The sequence below is a fragment of the Diprion similis genome, chromosome 12, assembly GCF_021155765.1.
Source record: "Diprion similis isolate iyDipSimi1 chromosome 12, iyDipSimi1.1, whole genome shotgun sequence".
In the NCBI taxonomy this organism is placed as follows: Eukaryota; Metazoa; Arthropoda; class Insecta; order Hymenoptera; family Diprionidae; genus Diprion; species Diprion similis.
In genome coordinates this window covers 16,908,619-16,933,340 of record NC_060116.1, presented here as the reverse complement: position 1 = coordinate 16,933,340, position 24,722 = coordinate 16,908,619, and the positions used below count along the sequence as shown (strand labels likewise).

At 45.4% G+C, this 24,722-nt stretch overlaps 1 protein-coding gene across 1 annotated transcript in view; it reads left to right on the top strand.

Annotated features, from left to right (window-relative positions):
* Positions 1-1,986: 1,986 nt before the first annotated feature.
* The window catches only part of LOC124412991 (protein TANC2), a 65,030-nt gene continuing 42,294 nt past the window's right edge, over positions 1,987-24,722 (top strand). Inside the window, exon 1 of the mRNA XM_046893259.1 lies at positions 1,987-2,107. Coding sequence (XP_046749215.1) covers positions 2,011-2,107 — 97 coding nt within the window. The 5' untranslated portion in view covers positions 1,987-2,010. The remainder of the gene's footprint in view (positions 2,108-24,722) is intronic.

Genomic DNA, 24,722 nt, shown 5'->3' with positions numbered 1-24,722 from the left:
CACCGTGACAGTTCAGACGAATTAAGACCCAGTCTCACTCGGCAGGGGTCCATCGCCAATTGCCACTGAACATGGCGGGCCTGCCGTCCCGTCATATGGGATTGAAATCTTTCGACAAATTTTTACGACTATGTTCTTGACACCCGGAAATTCCTTTCGGACTGAGACGTGGATGAAGCAGAGAAAAGTAAAGAGATACTTTCGAATCACTGCAATACGTTCGTAAGGACTACCCAATAAGTATAAGGGTTTCCCCGGTGGTGAGTGAGGCGTTCTTCTGGAACTGCCAGACTTCCGCTTCGCGGACGGGACCGGCTATTTCTGAGCACCGTCGTCGGGGACAATGGACTCATCGCTCTCGGTGTGGCCACGTCGGTTCTTCCCACACTACAGTCGGCGCGCGCCGTGTTCCATGGACTAGAGGACCCGGCACCTTCTCCACGGATCGAGCTTTCACCACCTGGTTAACGGAACCCCAGGCTTTACCAACTCACTTTTATGACGCCTAGTCGCGGACCTTTCAGCTTCGCTCGGAGTACCACGAACGGAACTGTACCGCGGACACTCGACATGCCTCGATTCCTCGATTCTTAATACCAAGCACGTCGTCAACCGTTTGCACTATGCACTCGGGTCAGGGTCAAGATAAGAAGAATAGAACCATGCTCCGTGGTAAACCTGCGAGGAAGGGGAAGAATTATATCGAGGGACGTGACGACGCGGACTGCAAAACTTGGCGTTTCTTCGAGTTTTCGAAGCCGGTTGCAGCTGCTTATCAATCATCAAGTTGATGGGGACGAGAGATGGACTGACCCTTGGTGCATACTGCGTTCTCTTGGCACTGGACAACGGTACTTACTGTTTCCGAGACAGTGATTCCACCTGATTATTTTAAAGACCGCTGTACGGAGTTGGTCTTTTTTTCCTCTGTGAGACAGCTCGAGATCTGGAGTCTCGTGTACCACCGGTGAATGGCCCAGTTTGGCTGGTCTTCGACTGGTGCGAAGGAAGGCTGCAGGCGCGTTCGACGGGTACAGGGACGTTGTTACCGGGTCCAAAGGACCCGCTGGACCTCGAGGACACGGCGAACGATCAGGGGCGAAAGAAGGAAGGGGAGGAATACGGGCAAAAACAGCTCCTGAAAGCAATGTGATTGCTATATTTGGCTCTCTGAGTCACCCGACCGGCTAGTGGAGTAGCTAGTGGCTGGTGCGGCTAGCGGTTCAACGGTTGTTTTCACTTTATTTGTATCTTCGCTCGAGCCGAGTGATCGGACCTTCTCTTCGGGGTGACGGAACGCGAAGCTGGACATTGTTTATCGAGCAGAGTTGGCCGGGTTGTAGAAATGAAAAGTAAGAACAGTTTGCGTCCGTTACTCCGGACGTCAAAACGACGTAATTGAAATTGCTAACGACGAACTCGTTAATTATGATCATCGAACGAGAGTAACGATCGCTTTTACCAATATACGAGTGAGCTGGTTCTGCTAAAACAATTTTCTGGGTTAATGGACGTTTCACGATTTCGCAATTAGTAAGGCAAACATGTATCGGTGCACACACGCAATCTACGAGGGATATTAATTTCGGAATATCGCCGTGGGTTCGCGGTCGTAAAGTAAATTCGTACATCTCTTCGCGTACCTGGAATTTTCTACAAAAAACAAATTGGCATTGAAGTTGACCGCCGTTGTCTTTCCAGAGTCAGTTTCCAAGCAGCATTGACCAAATAGTTTTTAGCACTTGCTCGTCGAAGCGATCGATCAATCAAGAGCTCATCTGTAGATCGTTAAATCAAGATTAAGCTCACCCTAGAGGACGATCTATAAAGGCTGTAAAAATCGAGACTCGTGATTCGTTCGAATTCCGCAAGGGCGATAAATCTTTTCTTCTTACGATTCCCCGCTCTTTTCAGTGAGTACGATGCTCATCGGTTTTTACTCATTTCTGTTTCAGCGCGTACATTTATCCAGTTTTGGGGTAATTGTGACTCGTGCCGTGCTGAAAGATAATGAGGATGAGAGACTCCATCGTCTACACACCCGTCTCCATCGGTCCGGACACAGACGACGAGGACACGTTGGTCAACGCCGAGGTCTACAACAATGGTAAGTAATTCTTTCACGAGTCTCTTTATCTCCTTCTCGGAGACCTGCAGGATTGCCTCGACTCGAGTTAAGGTCTGGATGCCTCGGCCATCCTCAAGTCGAACTCGGAAGGCAGTTGATGCTGTCTGTCTAGTCTCGACGCTTTAATGTGTAGTATAATGCGAACTGCAGTAGGTACCAATCCTACTTTGCACAGAGGCGAAGCAACGGACGCGATCCGCTTCATAAGTGTTCTACTCACGGCAATGCCTTCGCCTCGTTGTCCCCTCGACATCTAGTGCAGTAAGCAGGTAATCCTAGACACGTTAGTGACGAGCGAAGACGTCGACTGCGATGTACAGGGTGTACCGTCGGTTACACCAGTCGTACTTTTCAAGGTGAGAATAAGTTTGGGAAACGGACGGTAGCCTCTTGTCTCGAGTGGCGCTAGAGCTTCGTCTTGACACACTGCCGGGGATTGAGTTTTAACTCCTTTTTCCTAGAACTTCGTAACACCCTGGAGTAATGCTTCCTTTGCACGGTCCTGGTCGATTCTCTCGAGGCCTCGGCGGATCGGGGGGAGCAGAAGAGACCACAGGATGAGTCATGCGCTGCCCGAAGGCGTTTTTGCGTTCACCGGTATACGTAGTGATCGAAAAGTACGCCTGGTACCGCGTTACAGGAGTACAGGTCTGTACGGATTGTATTAAATTTTAGTCAGGATATATACGTATAGTCGATGTTTGCCGAATGGAAAACATGGCTCAACTCAAGTCTCTGGGTATTTTGAGTGGCCGTTAGTTACACGCGTGCGAGCTCGTTCGGTCACGATCCCTTTTCCGGAAGCGATAAGCATCTTCAGAGGCTAAGTAGACGTGCACTTGAATTGTTTTTGAAACAGCGAGGCACTTGCTCTTAGAAAGCACCATTCAATGACATTTGGGTCAAGTTTGATCCGAGCCTGATAACAGGATGAACCGGAAACGAGGAAAGGAGTAATTTTCGTCTTAATGTTATACTTTGTACGGGTTCTTTTGGTCCTGCCGGCCGCGGGTTCAGAGCGGCGACAGGTACTCGTTAATTGAAGAAACTTAACGGAGTACAGGTCTGAGGTATAATAAAAAGCGTTAATGTCAGGCGTCCTCGAAAGCAATTAATAATTGTTTTCTGCGATATATGTATAGTACGGGGTTATTATACTTTTGAACGCGACCGTTTGCCGCACAACACCATTCTTTTCTACCTCATATTGTATTATGTATACATACGTATATAAACCCATACGGATTTTAACGAGCGTGGTTCGAGAGAGTTGTAAATTTGAAACGAATATCGTAACTGGCGTCGTTAACGTCCTCGTATTTCATCGAAAATTGTTGAATTTCGTGAGAGAGCATTTTATCATACGTCCTACATTATTTGGGGTTTTTAGTCAACGATTATGCCCGTATACCTACTTACTTTCCTTACGTACCTACACGTGACACCCAAAAAAACTGTTCAACTTTTTATTTGGTATAAAATTTTTTCGACAGGACACAACGGTTCGCTGCAAAAAACTAGTTTCAATCAAATAATTGCTCTCGGATTGCAAAAGATTTCACTGAATAAAATTATACAATGTACTTGAAATTTTACGCAACACATGTTTTTTGTTTCTGTGATATTTCGGGCCCAAAAATTTATTGTCTCCAAAAACCAGAGCTAGAAGCTCGTAGGATTAATAACTGATAAAATACAACAAGGTATCTGCGTTTTTCGAATGCATCTTTCGAACCATTAATCGCTCGTAGCGTATATTCCCACGTCAAAAAACGTCGATTTCCACTCGAACGCGCGTGATTGCGAAGCCGAGATTGTTTTGATTTCCGAGGAGCGTATAAGCGCAGCAAGAAAGCGAAGACGAGTCCTGGTGACCAGCCTCTTCTTGCCCTTCTTGTCCCCCACCAAGCCGACGACGCGGCGCCCGGACTACGGACCGGGGCCTGGGACCCGTTTTACCTTTCGTATCTCCGGGGCATTGCTGTAGCGGCGCGTTTCAGTTGATGTAATTAAATCCACAGAATCACGAGGTAAATACGATAGACGTACAATGGCCGTCCTCAGAGTCCTCGCACAGCGATGGAGCGCCGCTGCACCGCCATGCACTTGGTTCCATCTTATTGTTAGCTGGTGGCCGCCCCCCTCGGCGTTTTACTTTGTGCGCCAAGTCATGCTGGGAGCTTCGACACCATCGACACGGCACCGGCTTCATTTCACGCGCGATTTAAACCCTTTACTGCCATTTTACTTGGCCCTACTACCGAAGGAGTCGTTCGTTATGCGGCTGTCGAGCCCTCGAGCCCTTTTGAACTCGATTCGCGTTGATATTACCGAAGGGGGAGTCGCGGTGGCTAATTGCTATTGGCGTCGATGTCGTTCTCATTTGGGAGGAATGATGGATAATAAAAATACGCGGATTGAGTCTTATACTCGGCTATTTTACCCAGCAGATATTCTGGTTATCGTGATTCAAGGCAATCGTTATATTCCGAGAAACAGACCTCCTGCCGCGGTGATAAGTTGGAAATGTACGGGTATTAATAGTCCTCGTAATTAGAGAAGCTTGAGGCGGAATCGTGTTTGCTATAGGAGATCTCGCTCGAGTATATTTATAGCTCCGCTACTTCAAATTTTGCGGTTCGAAATTATCAGCAGCTCGCAATTCATGACCGTCAGGCAGTAATCGTTACAGGTGCAACTCGTGTACGTGTATTATACCCTGCCCGGAGGAAGATGCTGCATAATGGTTAGCGTGGAGGATATGAAAGTGCCAGTAGGCGCCATGTGTCGTTATTCATCATTCACCGCATGCGTCAGCCGAACGTGTGCAGGTGCCTAACTATTGGCAAAAAGGGAAAAGGGGAAGGAGAGAAGCTCGTGAACATGCCAATCTTCGCATCTCGGTATCATATTATCGCCAGTCGTAACCTGGCATGTCTTTCCTCCGAATGACCAATGCTCGTCGTCAGGAGTCAGGAGCCAGGGTTGGAGCCACTGAATTTCTATTCGAGCACGCGTCTCTCCTTGATAAGCGAGTCGTCGACTCGAGTATAGCATTCGTTCCTTGGCTGGGAACAACTAGGTGCAAAGCAACCTAGCAGCAGTGAAGACAAAAAAGGGGAAACGTATGGAGAGGTGTAGGTACGTACGTCGCTGAATAAGTACCTATATAAGAAAAAGGAACGGTCTTGCTGCGGCAGACGGTGGCGCTCGACGATGCTTGCTTGCAACTTGGATGGTCTCTGAGGAAGAGGAGGAAGGTGAGATGGCGGCATGGGCAAGGTGAGTGGCCCCATCAACGGCTATCCGCTCGTCCTGCCTAGAGGCCGGATGAACTACGTGCTTTCACAATTTCATACACTCCGGTTCAAGTTCTTTGGCGCATGGCCCTCTGCGTCTCGTCCTTACAATACCACCGAGGAGTTTTGCTCCAGATTATAGATGTTTCAGTTTCAGGCGGGGAGGAGATTTTTTCACGAGTAGGATATCCGCAGGTGATCCCAAACCGGGAAGAAAGTTAAACCCTGAGCGAAATGGCAGGTATACAAGAATTATTAACACCAGTAAGCCTGTCTGTGTGTGTACCGAGCGGTATGGTATACGGCATTGTGTATAGGTGCTGCATGCATTTTAACTCGAGAACGAAAATTATCTCACGGGTAATTACGCTCCATCCTGCAACGCGGGAACGCCGGTAATTGTCCAGACAGGAAGTCGGTTTATACGCGATATTTATACGTCTACATGTACGCGGTGAGAGGGAGCAATCATTTGGCGTTGTTAAGTGTTCGGTTTAGTTGACGTCGGATTAATGCTGATTTGCAACCAGAAATATCAATTTTAACACCCGTTGGGCTTTACCGTACGTATAAAGACTGCTACTCGATACTCGTTAGCCCTTCGTTATGAGGTGAACATTTCTCACTCGTGCATGCATGCAAATGCTAAGTCTCTTCGCCATCCCTAACGTCACCAGAGCGCGAGGCTCTCTCGCAGTAGGAACGTAACTTCATTGAAAGATGATGGATGTTTTTTTTCTAGAAAATTTGGAATGAGGGAAATAAGGACGTGGAAAATTTTTGTGATTTCTAGGTGGATGAAAAATTCTACTTGAGTTTGTGCGCGTGCCGGGCGTGACCGCATCCAGTGACCCTGTGAGTCAGTGATACAGATTTCATAACTATCAATCACGAATTTCGTCATAAAGTCGGGGCTAATGCGTGTCCAATATATAACGTCTAATAACATGAACCTTACTCGGACTATAATTGTGCCTGGAAGGTTGCGTGGATTGTATCATGCATACATGCAAACGCCAAACGAATTTGTGCGCCATTCAGGTACGCAGAGATCTTTTTGTTAAATTTCTTTTCCCCCATAGAATTTACGACGGAGATATAGCTATATCGTGTATAATAAAGTGGAGGAGCGTGTTAATTCAGATACCGCGGGCAGGTTTTTTGTCTATGCCATGCGCAGGATATTATAAGTGTGTACATGTGTAGGTATAAGGTATGTAGGAACGATACCTAATACTAAAATCGACACGAAAATGAGGTATGACCCGGTTATGGATTTATAATTGTATTTCGTTGTACGTGCCACGGACGGAGTTTGATAATGAGCACAAGTTTCCGTTATTGATTGATACCGATCACCCGTTACTCATCGAAGGTAAAACGGATAAATAATTCTTTTGGTATAGAAATTCATCGGATAAGTATTATATCGGTCCCGTGGCGCCGTCTGACGGTTTCGCTTCGTTTCGTTTCATTATAATCGTTATATCACTTTATCTTATACTATCATAATAGCGTGGCAGGCTACATAAATTGGTGTGGTCACACCGATACAAACCGGGTGATTTTTTTTCTCTCTCTCTCTCTATATATTCGATTTCAATCTCAGAACAAACTGGCTGCACCTCCGCCATTTGATTTATTCCACATCGTCTATTCTCCCAGAGTTTCTCTCTCCTTTTCACGCGCTACATCGTAACACGGCAATATACAAAGTTCGAATTGAAGTCTGGACCGCGGTCCGATAGTTTCGTACATTAACAGCTCAATGCAGCGCAGACTTCTTGGAGAGATAAAATTGCCGCGCTGATCGAGCCGAAGAGCAGTCGACAAGACGATACGAGAGGAGACGAGACGAGAAGAGACGAGGAACGATACGCCAGTTAAAAGATAGGCTATACCTCTTGTACTTATACCTAGTATATATAGCGTCATTATCGCCTTCGCGCTTAGATCAATCGAGAGATAATAATTGGCTTCGGATATAGGCGGCTCCGAGTCGAGAGCGAAGTACGAAACATCGTGATGTGTAATGTAGCGGTATACGCCGCGAGATGGATAGCTATATCGGCGCGGTGTGATGTGTAAAAGTAAATCTGGGATAGGAAAAAAGAAGAAGATGAAGAAGATGAAGAAGAAGGAGGAGAAGAAGAAGATGAGATAATGACAACGCCGTCCGTACAGCTGTAGTGAAATGGAAATAAAAGAAGCTAGAAATTAATTGTCGAAGAAAAACTAGTCGATCGACACTTTTCTCCTCTATATATGTATTTTTCACTCGATCGTTATGCGGCACCTACGGTGTCAGGTTCCGAAGATTCGAGAGACGCGGTTGCATCTCGTGGCAGAAATGATGCAATACTAATTATAAACGTATTTCTTTATCGCATATTTCACTCTGCGCTGACTCAATGTACCAGAATAAAGTTTTAACGGGCTGCGCGAGGTTTTTCGTGACTTTATATTCGTATAATTTACCTGAAACGATCAGCTGATTATCCCTCATGACGCCATATTGCTTCAACAGCAATTCTCATACTTTGTATCATGGTATTAAGTAGGGTATAATTGAAGTTGAAATTGTTTTCCGAAATATCGTGAACGCTATCCAGAGTTTGAAATTCAATTTCAACATACCTTGCAGGCCTGCTTCGAGTTCTTTATTTTTTACGAGAGGATCTGAGTAGATTACGATACGAGGTGTGATGATCGCCTATCAGGGTGCATCGTAGGTATAATAATTCTGGGTCGGATCAGAAACATGACGCCACTCTTAGCGGACTCGTGTTAATTTTATAAAGGAAACTGAAACGGGGGAAAACAATGTGTAAAAAGAAAAGAGAAAAAGTGTCGGAAAAAAATTGTACGACAAAAAAGGTTTATACCGGGCGTTCCGAACCGGTCTTACGGTGTTCGCGCTCGCGCTAATGATATACCCACGTCTAACATTACCCTTCTTTTCTCTTCTACATCCCCAGAGAAAAAACAGCCTGTGCGGACGGCGTCGTATACGTGTAGGCGCAGAAAAACAGCAGCTGTATCTCTGTCGGAGAATTTAAAAATAGTAGTTGATTTGAAAAAAGGGTGAACCGTTTATCGAACACCACATCGCGGCTTCCTCTTCCATGATTCTATATGCTGCAGGATGAATGATAATTTCGATCTATATTTAGGCATACTTAGGAAATTGCTGGTATGCTAAGTGTATAGACTGTCTACGTTGTTGGCCGAGGATCGGTGCTTTCGTTATTCGCAGCTTTATCGCTTTCTACAAATTCATACGAGGTGGCTGGCTGTTCGCCTGCAGGGAAACGGGACTTGGCGTGACTGAATCCCACGTATGTAACGGTGATGATTAGCTACCGATGAAAAATAAATTACGATTATTTAAGTGGTTGAAGAAGAATTCCATAGTAATGAAAAATTTTCTAAGTATAGATAACAAGGGTATATAGAATATCCGAGCTCTTTTTTTCTTCGTCTTATAGTATTTCGTTTTCTTCTTCCAACCGAATCTCAGCAGCAAGAATGTAAAAATAAAAATCACGAGTCCCTCGTCGAGTGGCTCGTTCTTCAATTAATTGGTCTACATTTCCTGTTCCAAGTTCGGCGTCTCTGACGGAAGATTTTTCCCATGAAAAGTAGGATCCCATCGCAGCATCGCGCCAAGTCAGGACAAATAAACCGGTGGCGTCGGTCGACGCGGGGGCTAACAAGCCAATTGCCGACTAAATACGAAAGGTAAAGACAAGCGGTGCGGAGGAGGCTTGCTCATCGGTATACACCCCCATCGGTTAGTGGAACTAAAGGCTGTAGTGGCTGATAGGTCACACCCTCGATCCACCTGCGTGTCCGCGTCATTTAAATGCGCATGTATAAACAGTCGGCCCACGGATAATATGTGAACATGCCCGCCGCCCGACATAGTCTTGTGCATGCCTGTATTTGTAACCTTGTGGATATTTGAATGGTCGTAGCGAAGGCAGGGGGTCTTTTGAAAGATGCGGTACAAGTACAATACCTACGAGCCTCGTTTCGAACCCGCGGAGATACAAATCTCACATCCCTCGGTATTCGAAGAGCGAGAGGGGGAGGGAGAGAGAGAGAGAGAGAGAGATGGTGGCAGGGGGCGGGGGAGGAGGGGGAGGGGGAGGGCAACCCTGAGGAACAGGTAAGTTTGATCGGCGCAGCAGCCTCCTGTGCGCCATCTTCTGCTCCTTCTTCTTCTTCTTCATTCGGTGAAGAAATTCCAATCGCTTTGAGGACAAAGCTATACACACGTACACACAAATGCATAGAAACGACGAGAGAGGAGAGGTCGGGGAACCCCCGGAAGGTATGCGAGAATGATGCTGGCCGCCGCCTTTGTAATAGAAACCACGAAACGCAACCAGCACCTTTGGACCCTTCTTCGAACCCTTATTCAGCGGATGATTGTACGCGTAAAAAGCTAATTTTATTTAACGGCAGCCCATCTTCCTTATTGTCAGTGCAGAAGGAACTCAGCACTGTACAAAACTCTCCAGCGTTTCGGGCTTCGTCGTAAAACAATCTTATTAGAGTCAACGTCAGGGAATCAATTCTTCAGGATTATCACGTAGAAGAAGCCAGAGATCCGCTGAAGCGACGCTCGATTTTATCGCACGTGGTTTTTTTTTGTTGTGTTTTTTTTTCAAATCTCTATTTTTAGAGTGATGAAATGATTTTGGACTGTTTGATTCTTCTCGGATGTCATGCAAGCAATTCATTGAAATTTGTTTCCTCCCTGTAACCCGCAATTTCGAAAATTTTTCATCTCGCCGAGAAAGTGTGAGTCCCGTTTCTTCGGTGAGCGTTAAAGTTAAAAGAGCGACGAGATATTTCGGTTTTGTGTTGTTTTTTTCTTTTCGTTTCTTACCTGGCCGTTGGGTGGTCAGTCTCTTACTATAATGACCGGTTCACTGCCGGAGTACCGCGTCAGTCAGCCGCCAAGACTGCTGAAGAAGAGCGTGGCCGATTCTCGGCTCTGGATCCATCGCCTTCGAGAGATTCAGGATCCAACCATTAAGATTTTCGTTCAACTTTTCCATACAGTTCCTAATTGCCTCGTTGCCAATCCGGACTACGGAACGAATTTCGAGGCAGAAATATGTCGGCAACTTGAAATTTGATTGTCAAAGTTCGCAACCCTTTCAGTCACGAGGTTAACTTATCAACGTTATTATTATTTTCAAATGGAAACTGATATTCCTGTTTTTTTTTTCTTATGGTACCTTAGGGGGTGCATTTAACAGCCTCGAGTTCGAGCCTCCCACACTTTCCAATTTAAAACCCCCAAACACTTTTGAAAACAGGTATTCCTCGCCTCAGGGAGGGTTGCGGACTCCCCGTTAAGAGGCTGAGAGGGTCGATAAAAGACTTGTTAGTTGTTAGTTCGATCTTCGAGCAGACAAAAGCTGAGTGCTCTTGTTGTGGGACCGGAGTTTGGGGTTACGTAACAAGCGGGTCTTTTCCTATCACTCTTTTACGATTAGGTTTACACCGGGACTCGTGTCGGCTTCGAAGGATTCTGGTAAATTAAAAAGGATAATTAGATAACGATGTATGTCCTGCGTTGTCTCGGTCGCAGCAGCCCAAAACGAGACTGCGTGAAGTGATTGATTACACAAATTTCCTGCCTCAGAATATTCAGAACTTGACTGCGTTTGGGCCCTGTTGTTGTGCGTATACCTGGTAAGTTTTAATTAAAATTTTTCGAGGAAAAGGGTCTGATAAAGTTGACGTTTTTACTACCTGACGAACACGTCGTGCCAAACTGATACTAAGTGGATCAATAACGACGGGAATAATTTTCCACGTGGAATGCTTGATGAGACGTTTCTGACAATCTTAATCCTCAAATCGTATCTTGATTACCGATCACTTTATTCTGCCGTACCTATACGCCCAGCTAAAATAGGAGATCGTTGGCGTCGAAGAAAGTTGTTTATTAGGGATAAAAGCTTTTTTCGACGTTTAGATTTGAAAAATTTTGCTGTACAATTCTGCGCCTAGACAAGTCTTTCGCGATGTTGTTCTGCTCTTCGAAAATCCAACCGATCTACCACCGTGCCGAAAATAAATCTTATCAAAGTAGGCCAAGTGATTCGACGTTACTTACACAGTGCAGACGAACGAATCATCCACGCGTGCAAGCGGAAAATATCGTTAAAAAAATCTTTCAACATTTAAAACCAAAGAGAGCTGTGAATAATCGTGGACACGTTTGAGTAAAGTGAACACACTCTGGTCCCCTATAAAATAAGATGAATGGTGAGTTGAAAAATTCCGCTCTGCTGCTCCCGCAGGTGAATTCCGGAGCAGAGCAGGTCCTCGTGCATGAAGCCAGGTAAATGTTGAAGCGCAGGACGTCTAACCCTGCTTTCGGTCGGCGGACTAAAAGGCATACCCTGGAGGCCGACGGTGAGTCGCGGGTAATTTGATAGGAAGGTAAACATTCGGCAGGGTTCGAGCCACGGCCGTGATTCACAGGCGATTCCTTTCCAGCCAAACGTTCCTCGATCAAATTATTTCACGTGTGTGTGTGGGTGTAGGTGTGTGGGTGGATGTATGCCCAGCGTAATGCGGTCGAAGTGGCTAATCGGGGTGGCGTTGGTTTTGCGCGCCCCCAGTTAATCCGTAGTAATTGGCGAAACTGGTTCCGTTCTCTCGCGGTATGTGCCGATCGATCTCGTTTAGAGAACCACCGGCAAAGTGCCATTGCTGGTTGATATACAACGACGCGTCTAATGAGTTAGTGGAAGTCGATCTCGGCTCAAGACTTTGCGCTGCCAGCTTTTTGCTGGGATATTAACGAGCTCCTGCCTCTATACGCGATCTAAATGAACCCTGTTTGCTAGGTTCGTGATTCCATTCGCACAACAAACTCCTCGTCGAGCTCCCCCGCGGAACAAAGCTCCATGTTCACAATAATTTCACGCCGTTGATCGCTTCGCTTTTATCCTCTTATTACTCTATTTCTTTCCATTTCATTCTCTCTCTCTCTCATTCTTCACATATTGTATACACCCATACCGCATAGGTCTGATCTTGACGTGACGGGGAAATTTTTCATCGTCGTTTCTTGGCCGAGTAGCCTGCACGGCGTAACGAAGGGGGAGAGAAAGTCCCCCATGGACATCGAGGCATTGTGCCTTCAGCCAGGATATTAGCCGATGGACTGATTCGGAATACCGCAGCGTCCGGACCGTCAGGCTAGCTGACTAATTATTATAATGGCGCCTCGAATGCTGTTCACCTCCGTGATGCGGTAAAAAACTTTGACGTACAGTACAAGGGAAGAATCTCTCGGCCGTGACTTTGGGTATTATATATTTCGAGATGGAGGTGCGGTCCTTGACACGTGTGCGTGCGATGATTACACGAAATAATATTGTGTTTATTTTTATTTGTTAACTGAGAAATTGATTGCGTATCTTGAAAATCATACGAGAGTGGTTTCAATTGCTTTTACGCAACAGCATTCAAGATCACTATAAAGTCACATCATGATTCCGAATGACTTCTGGAAAATTTTTATCCATCTTGTTTAGTTTTCATAAACCATCGGAATAATGGGCTGAAGTAAAACTTTTTGAAAATTCACTTCTTCCACCGACTTCAGAAAATGAACAATGTCTTAAAAGCGATATGGAATCTTGATTAACGCCTATGCGGCGACGTATATCGGCTCGCCACGGATGTTGTGGCTGGAAAAGTAGCGAGAGAACGTAGGAAAATGAAAAAAAAAAAGAGTATAAAAAAAAAAAAAAAAAAAAACAACAGTAAATAACGGTCTCGCATTGTGCACACCGAGGTTGAAACAATAAATCGCTCGACTTATGCCCTGCGAAGTTGCGGGAAAGTTTCCCTTGGTTACCAGGCACCTTCAGTTGGGACTAAGAAGTGCAGCAGACATGACGCAGTAACCTGCAAGCTCGTCCCGTTCCTCGTCAGCATTTCCCATGATGTCGGCTGCCAGCTGTGCACGGAGATCAAGTCTCGCAGATTGAGATAACGGCAGATAAAAATCGGCGGGTCCGAGGCTGTGAGCGGCGGACGTGACGCAGATCTCGACGTTCGAGGTGAGCCTCGACGCGATTGGTTCCATCGTTTAAAAATACGTAGGTTCGTATAGCACTGCGTGCGATAACCCGATGGGACGTGACTCGAATCCCCGATTTTCACCGCCTGGAACCCCGGGGGTCGGGGCCCTGGGCCCTGGGCCTACGGCCCGATTCCAACCTCGGCTCGCAATCTCCTCGCCACCGCTGCTGCTATCTCTCCTCTCTCTACACGAGCTCGACACCGACGACGAGAGGTGTCACGTTTTCTGATTACACCCGGACGACCCTACTGATAAGCCCAGGCTCTCCGTATATGCCGAGATAACGTTCCGCTTCCTCCGCAAACAAATGCTTCACTGTCCTAGTAGAAGACTTCCGTCTGCACCCTTCTTACGTTACGTGAAAATCAAATCAATTTTTTTCAAATTTCAATGTAATTTGGATCTATTCACTTAACTACTGTTAGGCGGTTTTTTTTTTTCACAACGGAAACGGTGCAGTGATTTCTTTTTTGGAAATAAGGTAATCGTTGTAACACGGTGAACAGAGCCGATATTTGCTTGTAATATAGTCGGCTATAAATCACTTACCGACCATACCATTGATGTTATTTAATACGTCGATAAGGAACGAGTTTTAAGGTCAGGTGTGATTTTCTGATCGCGAGTGTGCAGTTTATAAGCGTTATAGGTGTACAGGTGCTCGTGTATACCTACTGCATATATCTCAGTTTCTTTTTCTTCATTATTTACCTCTTTAATGCGCACAGCCTGTATAATAACTCCTTGCGTCACGGCTAAGGTCTAGATCACGAAGCGTTGTAATAATAAGCAATAATATATCATAATAATTAAGGTAAAGTTTGCGCTGAGCACGAGGCGACGCGACGTGTCGTAATGCATCGGAACTCGATATACTAATCATCATAGATCAGCGAAGAACGATCGCTCCGCGAGTATAAGCAAACCGTTTCTAACGTGCGCGTTTGAATCGCTGGTGGCTTAGATCAACGCTTCGCACCTCGTCTGGTTTTTATTGAAAAAGTAAGAAAACTAAGAAACAGAAAAACCGCTGTGAAAATCTTGACTTTTAGTCGCTCTGAGTGCCGCTGCAATTGTCGTGTAATTGCCGTAAAAATTAAACCTCATTTCTGGAGAGGAAGTGAGCAGCCAATTACGGGGTCGAAGTGCCGGCGTTCGAGATCCAGGTGTAACCTCTTTCCCGTCATCTGATTCCCCTTCCATCCACAGATGAGTTTCCGATGCCGGCTAACAACCGCATGGCAGCAACAGGGTAGAAGTAACTTACGTTTCGCTTGGTGATCACCAACCGGGACAGAATGAGGGCCCAGCCGGCCGGTGTGACGACCCTGCACCTGTTCCTTTTCAGGGTAAATTAATTCGAACGAGGCCAAGACAAGGGGAGGTGTTGCACGGTTGCCGAGTTTTTAAGGTTATTATTTCCCTTCACTTTATTATCGTGGAAATTGAAGTGGTGATTGATAAATTGAGTCGCAATAAGAGCTGCGCGTGTGAATTTACGGGCACTTATGTCGGTGAATTTTTTTAATTTTAAAAATTTTTTATTTGTCTTCACGGTGTCGCATTAGACCCTGCTAATCTCTGTATAGGTACGTGCAGGCCAGCTAAGATTGTAACTAATCGGCGTGCCACGCTGCTAATGGACTCTAAATCAAAACCCCTGTGGTTAATGAGTTGCCGCTGCTATATCTTTCGGCCACGTACTATGACATGACTGTAAGCTGGCTGCCTATATGCAGAGGGAATCGCGCGTTCCTGTAGGTATCATATATACGGACGCGGATGTTAGGATGGAAGACAAAATCCTGATGCGATCGGGCGCGATTTGCAGTTGGGAGCTTTTAGATGTAAACCATTAAATGTACGCGTTGAGTTGAAACGGTATTTGAATATATTATAAATAAAAACATTCGAATTCACATTTTTTTTCTTCCGTCTGTTACATGTTTTAATATTTCCTGATTGAAATTGAAAATAATGCACAAATTATACGTGATTTTTTTTTTCCTCCGAACTTGGTTCGAAAATTTAAATGGTTTTGACCGAAATTTTGAGGGAAAAAAAAACATATCCAATATACAAACTTTCGTTATGGCTGCTGGAGCCAAACAAGTTTCGAATAAATCCTGTACTATTTACCGTTCGGTATTCAGTTTCAAAAAAAAAAAGAAAAAAAAAAAACAAAATGCAAGAATCCGTATCGCATTTCACGGAGGCATAGTGGAGGTTTTTTTAGCACCCTCGGACCGCACTCGCGTTGAGAAATTTTTGGAATTCGAGACCGTGAAGAGTTCCCACGACAAACGAGACCGATGATCGCTTTGAAATTTATCCTCGCGTCCTCTTGAAACCGGCGAAATTTTAATCACTATAACTCTTGCCGGTTTTTGCCCATCTATTTTCCCTCATTCTGATCCTTTTTATCGTTTCGATGCTCCTTCGCGCAGTTTGTATAGAATTCAAGTGCGCGTCGACGAGACTCGACTCGACGACAGCGGATCAGACCGCAGAACAGCAGGACGTGCTGCAGGCTTGCCCTGCCGCTGCCCCTGGAAACAGACACTTGTTTTTTTCTTTCTCCTTCCTCTTCTTTTCAACTCTTTTTATTAACTTGAGAAGCAGCCATGCAGCGCAATAATGGATATCCACTTCGGTAGCTGCAGTCTGAGTGCGTAGCTTATTAGAGTTCCGGTTATAGGTGTGTGTGTGTGTGTGTGTGTGTGTGGAGCCCGTGTAGCAGTCAGGTTGGCCGACTTCCATTCCCTGCAGGCTGTAGGATGTGAATTTAACGCGTACCTCGTATGGACAGGGGCTTGTGAGTAATATATGTTTTTTGTTTTTTTTTTTTGTTATTTTTTTGGAATGTCAATTCGATTCTGGAAATATCGGAAAAACTTAGCCCTCTTCAAAAATCGCGTACAATCGCCAACAAAAGCGTGAACTTTTTGTGGTCAATTTGGGATCTTTATGGCATTTATCAGTGTCACGTTGCGTAAAGAATAAGAGGCAAAAAGTACGAGCATACAATGTGAATGTGTATGCACATGGTTTGAATATAACCTTCGGCTTCTGCTCAGGCTTTGGATTGATTCTGATATTTTTACTCTCTTTTTTTCGATCGAAAAACACACGAGAACTAGAAATTAACGATGACGAAAGCGAGGAAGAGGAGACGAAGAGGCAGAGGTTTGGAAAAAAGGAAAAGAAAATACGAGACGCCGCGACGTACAAACGGCTATGACAACTCGTAATTACCTTAATTTTAGCGCCCTTCTTTTTTAATAATATATCTTTGCGGTTATGTATGGGTATGAGTGTAACTATATAATAATCAGTAATTATAATAATCGTTATGGGATACTAAAAATATAGTAAAAAATGAGAAGTTCGTTTTTCTACCGATTGTTGGGAACTTTTTAAACTTGTTCATTAAAGAATTCTGCCTGAAAATTTGTAATGTCGCCACTCCAATGTACACATATGTTTCTCTCTTTTTCTATTACGCAAATAAATCCCTAAATCATAGTGTACGTGTATAGAATACTTAGGATCTTTAGATGAACACTGCGCGTGAACGTCGTAGGTTACCTATAATCTGACTTTTTACACTACGCAAGCTCTTACGCAAGGTATTAAAAGAGGCTTGTAGCCAGATACAGGTACGGGGAATACCGTTCCCCTGTGTACAAGGCACATATCCCGGAGCAATCGTTCGAAAGAAATAAACAAATTTAGAAGACGGAAAACGAAAATGAGAAGAAAAAAAATGATACTCGTTCTACGTAACCGCTCAGCCAGTTAGATTTGATTAATAAATTCATTCCGGGCAAAGTATATCGCGCATATTATGAATGAATGAATGAATGAATGAATGAATGAATGAGTGAATGAATGAATGAATGAACGAACAGAGAAGCCTGGTAAGAAAGCGCGAGCGTGTGTCTGGTAAAGCATAAACCGCGGCGTCTTCGCGTGTGTGGAAAGGAGCAAACGTGGCCCCTGCAATAGTCGGTTGGCATAGGTATGACGTGGGAGTTGCGTGGGTGTAAGAAACGCGGATGTAGGTGTATCTCTCTCTGTCCCTCTCCCTCTCGCTCTCCCTTAACATGCCCACCTTGCACACAGCCAGGCTTATGTGCATACGGGAATAACACACGAGGTAAAAAGCGTGGACCATGTGCATTTGCATATTTGATGCTTAAGCCAGCTCGTTCGGTATTACAGGCATTTATAGTGCCTGCTACACCGTGTGTACCTAGGCATTCGTGTAAGTACCGTGCATAAATGGCCCCCTTTCATGATGTGATCGAGTCATGCGTGGATCCATCCGCGACTCATTGACAACCAGCCTCGATCTGCATGCATGGTTAATTGTCGGCAATTTTGATGTTTTCGTAACGGTATACCTGGCTCGAAGAAGGTGATTAATACCTACACTCATTGCCGATGTGGTCGGTGAATCACAAGCGGAATCGCCACTTGGCATGCGAGACCGCTCGTCGATGAGGATTTCTTTCCATGAACGAACATAATTTGTCGTTCAAGTAAGTTGGTGGTGTACAGACGTGCTAAGAACGTGCGAGAATTCGCACGCTTCGAGTCGAAAATGGAGAAGGGGGAAGAAAGAATAGACGTGCGACTACGTGTATGTGAAAATAAAAAATTAAGCATAAAATGAAAGTACGGAAAAGACGTGGGCAAACGTGAACGGTAACGCACTCTAAGGTTGGTGGCATCCCAAAAGATTTGATTTGAGTTTATTTGGGAATTGGCTGACTAGTTTCGCTTGTCCACGTAATACCCAATTTTTATCATCACCTATCCTATTTTATAATCATTGAATGAAGAATGGAATATTAATACATTGAAGATGTGATTAATCGCAAAGACGCGACAACACAGGGAAAAAGAGTAGAATATAACATGGGCTATGGAGGGAGGGAGAGGAAAGTAAGAGACGGTCGCCTGTTGCGTAAAATAACTGCTGCTCGAGATTTATCATATACGTGTGGGACTTGAAACAGGCGAGGTGATTTTAGAACACGAATTGGATGATCGTGGAAGGCGTGTGATTCTTCAATAAAGTATGAAAGATTCTTTCACAATATTGGAAAGTATATCTTATCTGCATTACAGGTATACCTACCTATAAGGTGGCAGGTAAAAACAAAGCTGAGGTTTTAACTCTTCTTGTGCCCTGATGACGTTCTTGCGAATGACATCTAAAAATTTTTGACAAACATCATATCAATCGTTATTTACAAATTTGTATACGGGCTTCGATCTCTGCTGAAAATTATTCGTTGGCCTTTTCGTTTTCGCTCAATCGGGAAACCCTAACATAATTAATCGTTCTCAAGAAATGGACGCAACGAAACGTGCAGCCGTTGAACGAGGGTGGCTTTGCGTTTCAGTGGAGAAAAGCTGCACGGGGCAATCGGTGGGACCACCCGAGGGCAGGACTGATCCGCGCCTGGCGAGTATAACAGACGTTGCGAAACTAATTACTGGCCATTCACTTGTCAGTGTATGGCTTCACCCGTTACGCGCAAGGTAGACACTTGATTGCCCTGCCGCGGCGTTCGGCGCGAACGGTGAGCTCATTATATTAGGATATTGAGTGAACAAGACGAATTACACGACTCGTTCAGCCCCCCGAGTTGCCGCCTTCGAATTACCTGAAAAGTCAACCGCGTATCGCCGCGGTTATACTTAATCACACCTTTTTCCCGTTCGATAGGTTATCTTGAAAGAGAACTGCTGCGCAGTGCGCATGCGCCAGATCGAATAGCTCGCCGCGGCCAATGAAAGGCGTCGAATCGACGCTTTATTAGCAGGATTCTGTTTTTCGGCCGGATTAAACCTTTCGTGAATACACTTTGCCTTACATGCGATTCACTTGAAATTTTGTCTACGTGGGCGTTTGGGGTCGTTGATTACGAATCTGAACTTGAAATTCGAAAATTCAAAATTCCAATATGGTGGACAAACAAAAAAAACAAGAGATATTTTGAAAAAACTATATAAAATTTTTTGGTGTGTATTAAGTTTGTGTAAAAATTGGCATTCGAATTTTTATGCTGGATTAGCAGAAAATGCTTTTTTCGTAGAAAATTACGAATTTCGATAACTGGTAATAAATAAATAAATAAATTCTATATTTTTTTTAGACTTGGAAACATTTCATCGACCATGTGGGATCAAAAAACTTGGCAGTTGTTACCAAAAAAGTAATTTAATAACTAAAGAGCTGCAAAGAAAAAAAAGGTGGGGTCACCGTCCCAGCGTGAATTGAAGGGTTAATTTGATACGTAAGATCGTATCGTTGAGCATGGCCGATAGGACTGCCCTTGAGAGGCTTCTGCCCCGGATGCGACAATCTATGCGTGTGCTTTCATTATCGGTGTAAGTGCACAGTACCGGATCGTTTCAGTCCAACGGCTGATGGAATGTGGGCAGACACTTTTGCCCTCCATTATAATGATCCAGCTCCGGTGAGTAATTTAGCGTTCAACTGAGAGTGCGTACATATGCACGTACGTCGGCTCGTTCGCTCATTTGCTCGCTTGGGCCCACGCTGCGATTTCAGCTGGCCCGTTTCCCATTGAACAACTTTGAGCGCGTGGGCAGACCGGCACCGCGTGACAGAGTTCGTGAATGAGTTTTAGACCCGGGTTTCTGACCCGCGACCAAAACGGATTCAGGAAAAACCGGAAACTCCTCGCGAAGTATCCGACAACGTTACTCGGGTTGTAGGTACTGACCGATCGGTTGCACGCTGGATCATGAGCACAGGATAAATTCAGTCTCGTCGGTATCATATTTTGGCGAGTGAAGGAGGGAAGTATTAAAATTTATCGGAATTAACAGGGCTCGTTCACGTCCGGCAAAGAATCGGACTGCAAATAAATTAACGTAAGAACATGCGCGTGTGTACCAACCAACGGTCGCGTGGGCGCCAGTCGAACAACCTGTCTTCAAGGCTCGTCGGGCGCATCCCATATCCATGGATGTTTGTGCCGTAGTATACAGCGCTGGGAAGAGAGCAGGAAGACGTCATAATATGTCGTATAAAATGGCTTGGATGCCGGGCAGCCCCGTAGTCGATATATTCGTGCAGAGGTTAATTTATAGGCGTACACGCGTTTCCTTGTAAGTGCAGCGCTTTATATACGTTGTTGCCTATAGTGGAGGGCACTTTGCGTCCAGTATCGGTTTTCAAGTTTCGTAACCCGCAACGTAACGCAACGCAACGCGACGCACCGCGACACGACGCAACGCGACGTGCGTGTTCGGTCAGAATTAAGTTTCAACTAAGAACTCCTTCGGGACAGGCTTATAAATTATGGTAATATTGATTAACTACTGTACGGAGGCGTATCCATGTGTGTACCTACGGATGTGGACGCATATTCGAGCATCAACGGTTATGGTTTATATCTGCATACATAGATACCTCTACATATCCCCGAGGAATCGGTACTATTAATTTTCACTCCCCATACCAACGCTCAAATCGCTCGCTTCCGGGCTAAAGATTATATCTTCAAAGTTTCTTCCGAGTGAATAATTTCTGAAAGTTACGCGGGTCTTATTTATTACACCCAGAAAATATCGAGTTCCGTAAGAGTTAAAGCTTATCAGGTAACCGCTGTAAATTTTGTTAATCGAATCATGATGTATGTACAACAATCGTCATGATTTTTTACAACAATATACGCTAGATGATTCGAGAATAACACCGCAGGTCGAGGGCCTCAAGGATGAGAGCTGCGTTTACTTTTTCTGGGGAACGTAGTTGTGGCAGCAGTGGCGGCGTCGTCCGATATATAAGACGCAACTGGGACCCAGACTCGGGCCCATGGGCCCGTATAAGGCTGGGCGAGTCTTCCTTCCTTGCCTCCGTTTCTACGTACCGTACGCGTACGCACGGCGCAAGGTAGTGTATATATCTATACCATCCACAATACCCCTCGTCGCGGTATAGTCGTTGCCGCAAGGCCCAGCGTCAAAAGGGCCCTTTTTATCCGTGGGGTTCGAGGCCGCGCGCCCGGCTCGACTCCTGGATGGCTCTGTACTTCGCTCGTACCTTAAGAAAGACGCTGGAAGCAATCGGTAGCCGGTATGCTCGACGACTCGTGTCTCTCACAGGAATCAACTCGCTTGGCAGCGTTGTTATAATTTAGCGAAGTGATTAATGCGTGGGCTGCGAGCCAGAGTGACAATTCGTTTTCTGAATTAGCGACGGATGGACCAGAGGAATTCCTCGTGCTTCTCGTTATTGGATAAGTGATCCAGTGTTCCTGCGCCTCGATTGGATGATTGACCGAGACTAACACTTAATCCTTAGATTCCATTCGCATTAGCGCCATCCTCCTCTGCGCTATTTATAATATATATATATATATATACGCTTTTAAAACCGGGCACTAATGTGGATCATTCTCTTTTGGATAGTCAATTTGTCCCTAGTTTCACCCGAGTGAACAAAAAAACGAGTCTTTGATGAACGAGGTAGAAAAGAACTGGATGTATGAAATCGCGTATACCTACGCACGTGACATAATGCAAAACTGGTCACTGGGCCGATTAAGTGGAAAACTGTGATAGATTCGTCCGTTAATGGTTATGTAGGATGAGATCGAGCGATAGGAACGATCTTCCCGAGTCGACTAGGTATATGGTTTGTATCTCAGTTTTTTTCCACTCCTCTTGCCATTTTCTCGCCACTTTTTTCACCTTTTTATTCGCATCTTTGATGTTCTCTGGCGCGTGTATACACGTGTTTCCTCGCGTAGGTTAGACAGGTATGAGCTCTCCTCCGTGTTATGCGAATGACATATCTCGCGCAAGGTGCATGGATGAGCCGCGATGTGCGGCGAATGCAGCGGATCGTTTACACATCACGAGGTCACTTGTCGTATCAACTGGCTACACACACACACATACACACACATACAAACACACACAGCGAAAGAAGCAATCCTCTAGAAGATGTTTATCCGGATTCACGGAAGTCTACTGATCTCACCGACGCGCGACGCGTGTCAGTCCAATTCTTCATCCATTTACAACGCTGAAACGATACTAACCCGTTCTCGCGATCAATCAACCGTTGATCCTCCACATCGAGCCAAACTCCAGAAGAAGACAACTTTTTCAATGTCGCATGGGAAAACGGCTGCTAAGAATATTTACAGAGACAACCGGGGGGAACTCGCTCACTGTCATTCGGACTTCAGGCATGATTTTCAGTTTTTTCCACCAGTTTAACCGTGCCGACACTTCACGAAGCCCTATTTTTACCGTATTCTAGTAAAACCAGTCATTTTACCGGGCCTATCGTTAGAATTGGCCAATCTGATTCTCCATGGCAAACTTGCAAAATCGACAAGGTCGGAATAGTGATTCTAAAAGAAACTTAACTTGTGAAGTCTGTACATTTCTCCAAGTGTTTGGCTTACTTCGTATCTGGACGCGCCTAAAGAGTAAGGAAAGGTTGCGCAAGAGGCAGAGAGTGGGCTGGGCTGTTCATTCACGGACCCATTGACGACCCACGGTACTCGGTGAGTCCCACGCGAAACCGCGGCGAGTAAAAAGCTCCATACGTCGGGCAGGAGCGTGAATGCACTCCGGTCCTCGAACATGGTGGAGCTTTCGTTCGAATCCCGTTCTCACCTCACCGCTGCGGCGTTACCGATTGCATGAGAAACACGAGGCGTGCATGCGCTGTCCATGACCCTCTGCAGAGTTTACCGATCACTCTTTACTCTTCCTTGGTGTTTGCTGTTTACTGTTTACTCCGCACCACCCTCAAGGCCTCACGAGTGCCCATCTTTCACACCGTGAATAAATGTTTACCCTGCAGTTGCCATGTCCAGGGCCAATGGCCCGGTCACTTTTTATGTCGAAATTTTGTCAAGCTATCGACCAGGGCACGGGATCTATATCTTGCTTTTTTCTTTTTTCTTTTCAGCGGTGACCATTCTTAGGAAAATCAAGTCAATACTACAGAGAAAAATGCTATGGTTGATACGTCACAGTAAATCGCAGAGAAATGATCAGGCACGGGTTCCCGTGTACATTTACACTGTGATACATAAGGGCGAAGGTTTATGAACACGCGGTACCGCGGCAAACCTCTCCTACGCACAATGCGCGTTAGTACTGTACCCACGCAATGAGGGATGAAAGTGTGTGCGTGGTGGATACGAACTGCGCGTAGATCATGCATATTGCATACGCATTAACCCGGAGCCTAGCTGATGCAGCCTTCAGAGGTCGTCTAGACTCCTCGGATCGCCCGGGAGGTTCGAGACAATGGCTGAACAGCCCGCGACAAGTGGGCGAGCCTCTTTATTCCTGTTTATTGTTAGCACCGCGAGTTCTCGCCTCTCTACTCGTGCCAGCCAGCCAGCCAACCGTTGGGCAAGGCGAGGCTCTTCCTACCCGGAGGTGCAGAACACCCGACTCGCAACTTGAATACGAATATTCGATTAGGAGAGTGCAATTCACTTGCGCATTGTGCAGGCGGAGAATTTCTCTCTCCTACTCATTCCTACTAATTTGCCAGGCGAGCTGTCTCGCAAACAGAGGACACGGGGACCACACATTACGCTTCTGCCTAGATCTCTTCTTTTTCTCGGAGTCCTTGTTTAGGATGATTTCAGTGGCGTCACGATACCATCTCGGTTGCAGGTTGGGTAGGTAGTTCAACACGATTCGAAGGATCGATTCACGGGGCTTTGAATATAACGCTGCACTGCACAGATCGACGGCACCCGGACAACTTTCACTTCCTCATCGTCAGCTTCTCTCGAGTCGCGTATAATGAGTGTTCAGGTGCGGTTGTAGATCGATTATATTTTACGTGCGTGTGTATCTATGTGATACATGCACACATGTATAACTTGATTGCATCAAAATATTGTCCTTACTTCGTCTCGCACGCATTTACACCACTAGGTATAATAGACCCGAGTAATTAAGTAGCTCGAGTACCCTCGCATCGAGGAGCGATATTATACCGACTACGGTTTATAAAATTAATTAACAGAACAACGCGATGCTCGTTAAAGCCGTGCATGCTACATTTCGAGGTAATTAATTATACCCCCTGCAAAGTTTGTCTTTAATTTTTCATCAATATTCAAAAGTTGCGCATTGGCGT